Genomic DNA, 10,299 nt, shown 5'->3' on the forward strand with positions numbered 1-10,299 from the left:
TATTGAGTGAAAGGTCTTTTTGCAGGTGAACCTGCTTCACTGTTAAGCAATACAACGTTGACTTGCATTTCCAGGTGTTTGTTTTCTTAAAGGAAAACTTGATAGGATACATTTTGCACATGGTGGAGGATATATTTAATATCTCTGCACTGGCTGAGAAAAGAGAAAAGCCATTATTGCAGCAGATCATCTCTTCTACTTCTCTCCCCAGGCTTACAGGAAATGGATAAATGACCAGAGGCAGGGGGTTGAGGAGCCTCTCCTACCCGGCATTGAATTCACGAACAACCAGCTTTTCTTCCTGAGTTATGCTCAAGTGAGTAAGACCAAGGAAGGGGCATCAAAGATGAAATGTGGGACTTTGGCTTGCTCCCTAGATCAAAGGTTTGGAACAAAAGTTTAACGGCATAACTTTGATTTCAGCTGAAATCTTATCTTGCTGCTTATTTTCTGGACAAATTTCACCTTCATGTTCTGTGGGACATAATTAATTAACTGATTGAATCAAGATTTATTGGTATTTTTTATCAAGTGGGTTACCAGCCTTGCGGTAACTCACTTGATTTTTAGTATACCCTGACTTCTTAATGTATTTGGTACTATTTGTAACCATTTCTAGTGACTCATTCTTTGGCTTTCTTGGCCCTGTGGTTTCCTGCATTTCTCCTCCTTTACCTCATTTGCTGACTTTACCCCACCACTCTCAACCTGTGGGGGACCCTCAAGGCTATGTTCGCAACTGCCAAATGAACATGTGAAGACTACTAGAGCTGAAAACAACAACAACAAAGGCAAGGAGAGTCATGTCACCCTTTTGTGAGTTTAATGGGCTCTCTGAGCAGAAATGGAAAGATGTGCCCAATGAGGCAAGTGCCAGTTGTTCTTTGTTATTCGGTTATTGCACTGGTTTATGTCACAATATGTAGGCCTCATTTTCAAACAAGTCTGGGATGGGTTGATGACGGTTCTGATGCATGGCCTCACAGTGGGCAAATCTGTATCTGTATGCTCAAAACTAGGCAAAAGTTTTCATCAATACAACTTCCTGTTCCTCTTTTCGTTCACTCCTCAGTAAGCTCATTCATTTCCATGTCTTCTTCGGTTGACTCTGGCTAAAGAATTCTCATCTGTCTGGGGTCTTTATTTCTTAAAGCTGACATGACAACACTAAATAAATGATCATTTATCAACCTGACGTCAGCAAAAGTGGAGTCAACAACAAAGTGACTTTCCTTTTTAGTTTTCTCACTTCTATCAGCACACCCTCACCCTCAGTCTTTGGGTCTTCCTGGTTAGGAAACCTGGATTCTTAGGTCTTATTTGATTTACCTATCCTCATTTTTGTGACATGTGTCCCAAAAGCTGATGTTTCATCCTTTTAACTGCTCTTCAGATTCAGCCTCCCTTTCTCCCCATTACCCTATTTCGTCATCTATAGACTGTTGGCCTCGATCTCGTCTACCCTGGATTATCCCAACAGCCTTATGGCATGTTTTCCTGACTTCGGCATCTTTCTACCACTGTCTGTCTTACATGCCACTGAAATAGCATTTTTATTTCATTACTGACCTGCCGAAGGAACTGCAGTGGCTCCCAAGTGCCCACCACATTGAGACCGAACACCTTTCAAAGTTCTCCTCAGTCTTATCCAACTCTACCCAACCAGCTCTAAATTCCCATAGCTCCACCAGACTCACACTTAGCCGGCAGGTGTCCTCATTTCCACCGCACAATGTCATGCTCATTATTGTCCCTGTGGTTTTGCTTTTGATTTTCCTTCTACAGAGTGACAACCCCCTTCGTACTCCTCCCTCTCAGATTATTCAATTCCATCTTTACCTTTCAGGATCCATGTCAAGTTCCACCTCCTCCACATCTTCCACAAACTTCCCCAAGGACTCCAGTTCTCATTAAAAAGAAATCTCCAACTCCTTTGCACTTATTTTCATTACCATGCATTTGAATACTTAATTGTTATCAAAATGTAAAAGACTTTTACTTTTATCTTCATAGCTAGTGTATCTTCATACACTTCTTACTTATCTCCGTAGCATCCAGCAAAGAGGCTGGGTATATTGAAGACACTTGACATTTTTAGATAAATTGCTTGAAAAGGCTGAGATTAACACAGTTCAATTAAGGAGACTTTCTTTTGGGTCAGTACTGGGTCAGATATCTAAAATAAGCACACAGATATAGTTAGAACTTTCTAGAGCAGGGATTCGCAAACTAGAACCCGTGAGCCATATGTTGCCTGCTGTCTATTTTTGTAAATAATGTTTTATTGGAAAACAGCCATGCTCTATACTTTACACATTGTCTATGGCTGTTTTTGTGCTACAGTGGCAGAGTTGAGTAGTTAAAGCAGAGACTTATGATCTGCAAAGCCTAAAATATTTATTATCTGTCCCTTACAGAAAATGTTTGCTGTCCTCTACTCTAGAGGACAAAGTACAAGGTCTGTCAGTTCTTATTTAGGTTCTTAGTTACTAACTTAAGGTCCATCTTAGTAGATGAAGTAAATTAACTGATATCAACGTTACAGTCATAGTTTTGAAATATCTCCAAATAAAATTTCAAACTATATATGACTTACTTTAAAGAGATTAAGAAAAAAATGACAAGATATTTTATATTACTAATGAGAAACTTATCTTGGAGCTTTTCCTACTGGCGGATTGAGGAGATTTTCAACCTTTTGTACATTGAAATAAGTCTGCTTATAAGGAGTAAAATTATTTTCTCTCCTGAGAAGATACTAGGAAAACAGTAAGAACAAAAATGTGTTTTTAGAAATCTCATAAATGATATATGAAGCAAAGACAATACTATATAATAATGTAAGAATGTAAGAGGAAATAACATACGAAAAAGTGAGGTAAAATTGTGAGAAACAACTTCACCTTAGCTAGCTTCTGAGGAAGTTAAGTGCTCCCATTATAAAAACATCTTCAAAGTCAAATTCAGAACCACAGTGACGGATGGTTTATCTTCATCAAAAGCAATAAAGCAATAGCATTGTATCACCTTTGCTGCTTCCTGTATCCCTGTAGTTTCTGTGACCTGTCAGTTTTTCCTCAGATATTCTTCTTATCCTTCTTCTCTCTCTTCTCATTGCTACTTATTTAGTAGACATTCATGGGGAACCTTCCTGGGGCCCATAAATAATCTTCAAACTACTCTCTCATTTCCTCCTACTACTATACCCCTGCCAGATAAATCTTTAAAAAATATATTTTTTTATCACCTTTGTGCTCAAAACCAATGTTTAAATATAGTCTAAACACTGTAGCCTCTTGTCAGGACTTCGGATATCTGGCCCTATCCTCACCCTCCCCTGGTCTCCCCTTGCTGCCCACAGGCACCACACGGTCCAGCCAAGCTGACTGTCTTGCTTTTTCTTCTCTCAGATATGTCTTTGTTTCCATTTTCTCCTCCACTTGGAATTCCCCCCGTCATATTCATGTTTCCTAATTCTATTCATACTTCAAGCTATATCATATTTCAAGACAGTTCAAATCAGGACTAAGTAGGTTAGGGTACACGAACAGGCAGTGCAAGGAAAAGTTTTTTTTCTTGTTCATGCTCCATGTCCAGCATGGGTCAGCAGTGGGGCTCTGCTCATAGTTACTACTCAAGGACCTGGGTTTGGGGGTCTTTATCTCCACATGTGCTTCCGTGGTCACAACAGGAATAGGGAAGAAATATGAGGAAATGTGCACTGGCCCTTAATTGTAGCATCTTAAATTATTCTTAATACTCTTAAAACTTCTGCCAGATTTTTAAAGCTTCTGCCAGGAAGTGACATATATCACTTCTGCTCACGTTTCATTGGTCAGAGCAAGTCATATAGCCACGCCTAACTTCGAAGGAGATGCAGCAGTGTCCTCCTATCCGAGGCCTGAACCAGGATGCAGCAGACAAAGCATCCAGGGTGCAAAATACTTACTTCTCATGACCATATTCAGTAATGGATGATTGATTCATTTTATTGATTCAAACGAATGTGGTTAAATTTGATAAGGGCTATTCCAAGCATTATGTTAACTGAATGAACACATTGGTTGATTCCTGGACACATATGCTATTCTCTTGATTTAAAGCATTTGTTTGGAAACCTCTCTTAATTTACTCAAATTCTGGAAGTATTCACAATGATAAAACTTTCTACTCTGGGGATTGGAATAATAGATGTTACTACTGATGAAGGTTTTATCTGATCTACTAAAACTGCTCGTCATCCGTTGAGTCTAAAATTACTCTTCAGTATACTTTGGAGCAGTTAAGGCAGTAGAAAATGTGTAATTGAAATGGAAACATAATTATCGGGATGTTTTCTCTTCTAGGTGAGGTGCAATTCCTACAGACCAGAAGCTGCCCGAGAACAAATCCAAGTTGGTGCTCACAGCCCCCCTCAGTTTAGGTAAACAGGCACATGGGTGACACTAGTTTTTAACTGTGCATCTCCATCTCCTCCCCTACCCAGCCATCCCAGGGCTCTAAAATAGATGATCTGACCAAAGCCTGCACTGTGAACAGTGATAGCTCCATTTCACAGACCAAAACAAAAATCTGGCCAAACAGAAACTAAGCATCTTTTCTTTAATTAGTAGGAAGCTGGTTTAGTCAGCATTCTCTCACCTAAATTTCTGTAGTAGGCTTTTGTACACACCTCTAGTATCAAGAGATCTATGAGATTGTACAAGACTCCAAAGGTAATTTAGAATCCAAATCATAGCTTTAGTATTAATTCCCATTTATTATCTTCCAATTTTTGAAAGGCAGCAATCCATGGGTGCCATGAGCACACCACAGGTGCTCAGTAAACTGGCATGTTTGATTTATCCAACTGCCTACTTTTTAGAAACATGAGCCAAAAAAGTCTCTTTTCTTAGACAAGGATGAGATCTTATGCACTGTGGCTTAAAACACCTAGAGCTCTGGTTTAATCTGTGTTGTAGAATATCCTATTTAATGCCTCTCGTTCTTTCATGCAGCCAACCAACAGATATGAATGAGTGCCCACTTTCTGAATAGCTCTGAACACAAAGGAGGATATATGGTGATATTTAGCTATTGTAATTCATATCTAGAGGCAAAAGCTCTACATTTTGGCTTTTAGTTTGAGTCATATTTTGAAACAATTGCTTATATATGAAGGGAAAAGAATTATGAATTATAATCTTATTTAATTGTCAGAATGTATAAAATATTAAGTAAAAATAAAATTAAGGTTAATATTACTTAACCCATGCTAGGTTTCTAGCATAGTTTGAGGGAAATTTTCTATAGTAGGGGACAGAGTTATAATAGTAAATGCAAGAAGCTGTAATAATTTGTATTTATTTGTTCTTTGCTTAGAAAATATTACATCTGGATATCTTTATATTTAATGTTTAAATGAATCCATTAGCATATTGCAGGAAAGTCTTCTAAAATTTCTCCTATGTTTTAAAGTCTTATTCCCAAAGCCTTGCCTTAGAAATGCTTCAGAAATTGACTATAAATTACCCAATAGCATAAAAATCTAATCATTGTGTTAGAAATTCTCCCCCACTGGGCTAAACTGTCAAGAATGCTGACAGTCTCTAATGGACTAAAATTTGATTCCACTGACAAATGGTGCAGATGAAACCACACAGTGGATTAATTACTCAACAGATAAGTTTTTAAAAACTAATTTCCTTTTACTAACTAGTTGCCTGTAATGTTGGATTTTAGCTGATAATTTGCAGGGTATACTTACTGATTGTCAGCTAAATTCTATCCTTAACACTTGCCCAGGGTGAATCATACTATGAAACCTGCATCCCTCCCCCATACATCCCAGCTAAAACACAAGAGGTTATGGGAATTTGGGGATACAGGCCATTATATTCATTCAAATGCCCATAGGGAACAAAGTCATTAGGGAAGAAACAGTCAGTGGCCGAGAATGCTGTCTCTTAGTCAGCCTTTTCAACATGCAGTCGGGTAAGAAATAGATGAGGGGGGAGGTTTTTTCCTGGCTTGTTAGTGATCTCTGCGGTAACTGTAGATTTTGAGTGCAGCAGAAATCACACAATGGAAATACCACTTCCAAAAGGCAGTTAGAATCAAAGTGCTGAGTAGGAATCCGCAGTCTTTACTGCAGTCAGGGAACTTGCAAGAACACCAGATTTTGGAGCTAACTCCAGTAAAGCATTACTCATCAATAACAGCTAGACACCATTCATTAGTTTACGGTTGCATAAACCAAATTCTAGGTAAATATGAGCCTTCAAACATAATAGGAGTTTATAGAAAGTGTTTTTGTAGATTGAAAGAGTTCTTTAAAGATAATTTAGGGACTTCCCTGGTGGTCCAGTGGCTAAGACTCCGTGCTCCCAATGCAGGGGGCCCGGGTTTGATCCCTGGTCAGGGAACTAGCTCTCACGTGCCACAGCTAAGAGTTCGCATGCGACAACTAAAGATCCCGCATGCCGCAACTGAAGATCCTGCACGCGGCAGTGAAGATCCTGTGTGCTGTAACTAAGACCCTGAGCAGCCAAATAAATAAATTAAAAAAATGTTTTTTTTAAAAAAAGGTAATTTAAAGATAGCAACAACAACATGGATGAATCTTAGCAGACATAATACTGAATGAAAGAAGTCAGAGGCAAAAGAGTGCATACTATGTGATCCACTCATGTGAAGTTAAAAAACAGGCAGAACTAATCTATGGTCAGACTAGTAGTTATGCTTGGAGGTGCTACTGTTAGGGCACACAAGGGAGCCTTCTAGGTGCTGGAAATATCCCATGTCTTGATCTGGGTGGTAGTAACATGGGTGTATACATGTGAACTCAATGAGCTTTACATTTTAAATGCGTATACTCTCTATCAGTTATATCTTCCTTAAAAAGTTAAATTAAAAAATAGTTTGAAAAGCTAAGTATTGGTAAATCTTATAGTTTATAGGAATTTGTAAATTTATAGGAATATACGACCCTATATACAATTTATAGGAATTGTAGATCCTACAGTTTATAGAAATTTGAAGATATTTTGAAGATTAATAGCATTTGTCTGGTTCTAGTCTCGGCTCTGTTAATTTCTCTGGAAATTTACTTAACCATTTTGGGCTTCAGTTATCTCCCTGTAAACAGATTAAATGAATGCAACATCATATCAAGCAATATATTGATACAATTTTATCCAGAACCTGTTGATTTGTAAGAATTAAATGACATGGACTTTGACATATCTTTTTCAGGGTCAATGGTGCAGTTAGCAACTTTGAAGAATTCCAGAAGGCTTTTAACTGTCCATCCAATTCCACGATGAACAGAGGCACGGACTCCTGCCGACTCTGGTAGCTGGACTGTTGGTTTATGCCATCCTGAGAGAGTTGTGCCGTGCTCATCACCTACTGCTTTAGGCCTGTGTTCCCCTGAGGATGTTTATTTTTGATGCATCTTCATTACTTGGGTATTGCTTAGATCTAAACAGTATCTATTCAGAGTTGTAAGGCTTAAAAAAATGGAATATAAAAAATCGAATCAAGTATGTTTCTTTAGAAAACCAAACCAACAAAAATAAGTCCCTAGGCTGCTTTTGTTAAAATGCTGTCTGCTGAATTGTTGCTGTTGTCCATTTTAGTGTGTAAGCCAGAGTTAAGTGGTACGTATCATTTTAATCTACAGCTTTGCAGGGGCCCTAAGTAGAACGTATCCAGAAGAAAATTCAGCCTATTACACTTGCAACCCTCAGTGATGTGGACATGTGCGAGGATACCCGGGAGGTCTTTCTGCACTGTGGAGCGCACTGTGAGATTTCACACATCGTCATTACGTAGCATTGATTAACTCTAAGGTAGTTAGATTAGAAATATGTTGAATCCTCATTTTACAATATTTGATGAAGTTCTTGCCTTCAGCTTTGGAGTCTCTTGGCATGGAAACATGCCTCACGGCTTGTATCTGGTGTAGCTTATTGCCCTGTTCAAGTCAGCATGAGCAAAGCTGGCAGAAAGGCTGCTTGGTAAAGGTTTGAGTTCATCAAATAGACAGACAAGGTTGTATCTGTAAGTCCCAGAAGAAGCCAAAATGCCTAGTCACGCAACAGCGGGGACACTAAGAAATGACATCTCCAAAATTTGATCTAGTCTGCCCACACCTTGGCGATTATGTCGTCTGCTGGATACTTCTCTTCAGTCCAATTCCTGGTGGTCTTGTTATCCTCATATATGTGCATTCTCCTGTTTCTGAAATGAGTAGGCATCAAGAAAATGATTTTCTAATTCCCCATTAGGAATGTATGGCTTTCCTTCCCCTTTAGTGCAAAGGGACAAACCCCACATTGAGGAGGGCGCGAAGTGGCTCGGTTCAAGTTACCTCTCTTTTAAAAAACCTTTTTGAAAAATTTCTTGATTAAAGACATTTTAGAATCTGTTGATGGAATTGAAAACTCCCTTCATAGTCCAAAGAAACATAATTTTTACTCTTCAAGTCTTCTTCTGAAGAGTCTGTAAGAAAGAGCAGCGTTACGTTTGTGATCGTCAGAGCTCTGTCCTTTCGAGTGAACTGCTCCGTCTCTCATTAGAGAGCGTGTGTGGAGGATAAAATTGTAACGGCCTTCAAGTGGTTACCTGGCATTTTCGGTTTCTTAAAATAGCCATCCCCCCTTCACATTATTCCTTGTACATGTGATTCTAGGTTAAGTAGGCCAATAGGAAAATCTCGGAAGCAAAATGACAAATTCAGGCTAACTATAGGAAGCCATTTTACATCCCTGGGATTTGTCATTAAAAAAAAAAAAAATATATATATATATATATATATATATATATATATGTATATAAAAGTGTGCGCCATGTCCTTTTGTAACCATGGGAACTTAAGAAGGGAGAAAACTGCAGGGGCACCGTCATGAGGAAAACAATTACACTGCGTCAGTCAGAGGAGAGTGATTTTCCCCTTGACTTCCTCCTCTCTGAATAGATAGACTCCTGAAGAGCAGCTACCTTTTCCTCCTTAACCATGGCTTAATGTGACCTTAGTTTGTATTTTGAAAACAAGCAGTTACTGTGTCTTTTCTCCAGAGGAATCATTCTGATTTGGTTTAGACTTAGAAGATTCTCCTTGGTTTTTTTCCTGTATCTGGACATTTAAAATCAGCTGAGATTTTTAAGGCCTATATGAATAGCATTTTCCTTCTAGATTTCTCTTTTTAAATTCCAAATAAACACATTCCTGCAGGTCAGAGAAAGTGTTTGATAAAAGCATAGAATTATGAGTTTGGAAATGGGACTCGTTCAGTCACTTAATGGTTTAGGAAAACTGGTTGGGGAACAGTTGGGGCCCTCACAGTTTCTGAATGATGTAGCTACTTTGTCCTGACTAACTTTGCCTGATGCAACTCAACTGCACTGAAAGCTGTAGATAGGATGGCTGTCATTAAAACAAACTCAGAGCAGCCCAAATCATTACTACTAGCTGCAACAATATTCTAGTAGATTGAATTTCCAAATACATGCTCATATTTAAATTTTCAGAGTACATTCTTATTGTCCCTTCTCTTCAATACAGATTAGTATAAAAGAATCAGACACTGATTAAGTGGTAGAGGGAGGAAGGTAAAATGCAACTGGAAGGGAGGGAGAAAAAGTAGGGAGAAGCTGGCCTAAGAATGTGACTCTGAAGAGAGCACAGGATTTTGGCAGTCCTTGCCAAGCACATCCACTGGAGTAGAGCCATAAAGTTTTACAAAAATAATTATGCTAAATTAAAAGGAAATTAGATATTGGATCTCAGACTAGGACTGCCAGAACAAACTTCTCTGATTCATATACCAGATGTTCTGCCAGTGAACTATTGTCTGGGCAATGGAAGGAATTAGGTTTTTTTGGGAGATTCTCCTGGATTAGTCAAGGGTCTTATGTATATAAAATGATCTTGTTTGGGCTTATCATCGTTGCCCAAAGTTTCCTGAGTTTTTTTTACCAACCACACAGCATTGGCCTCCTATTTCCATTTTTTTTCCTTTTATGAGATGGACTTGGAAGTGACTACTGCAAGCTCAGGATTCATAAATTATCCTTAAGTTTATTCAGTGCCTTTCCTCAATGGAGCTGAAAGCACAGCACATAAATTTTATCTCATTTAGCCTTGGAGCATCACTAAGAAGCAACTAGGAACGATGGCTTGCCACACAGGTTTTGCTTGTGCCAGAGCAGTGGAGAGGTTTGAAATGGCTTCTCAAGTATCCCAGAGTCAGGAAAGGCAGGGCCTTTGTTCTTTGGGCTGCTGACCTTTGCATTAACCTTCATCCCGTAGATTAC

General features: G+C 38.7%; 1 protein-coding gene across 4 annotated transcripts in view; it reads left to right on the plus strand.

The window, feature by feature from the left end:
• PHEX (phosphate regulating endopeptidase X-linked) overlaps positions 1-8,793 on the plus strand; it is a 195,443-nt gene extending 186,650 nt beyond the window's left edge. For all 4 annotated transcript variants that reach the window (XM_007174661.2, XM_057539099.1, XM_057539101.1 and 1 more), the window contains 3 exons: positions 212-316; positions 4,347-4,423; positions 7,234-8,793. In XM_007174661.2, the coding sequence (XP_007174723.2) occupies positions 212-316; positions 4,347-4,423; positions 7,234-7,336 (285 nt within the window). In that variant the 3' untranslated portion in view covers positions 7,337-8,793. The remainder of the gene's footprint in view (positions 1-211; positions 317-4,346; positions 4,424-7,233) is intronic.
• Positions 8,794-10,299: the final 1,506 nt, after the last annotated feature.

The sequence above is a fragment of the Balaenoptera acutorostrata genome, chromosome X, assembly GCF_949987535.1.
Source record: "Balaenoptera acutorostrata chromosome X, mBalAcu1.1, whole genome shotgun sequence".
NCBI lineage: Eukaryota > Metazoa > Chordata > Mammalia > Artiodactyla > Balaenopteridae > Balaenoptera > Balaenoptera acutorostrata.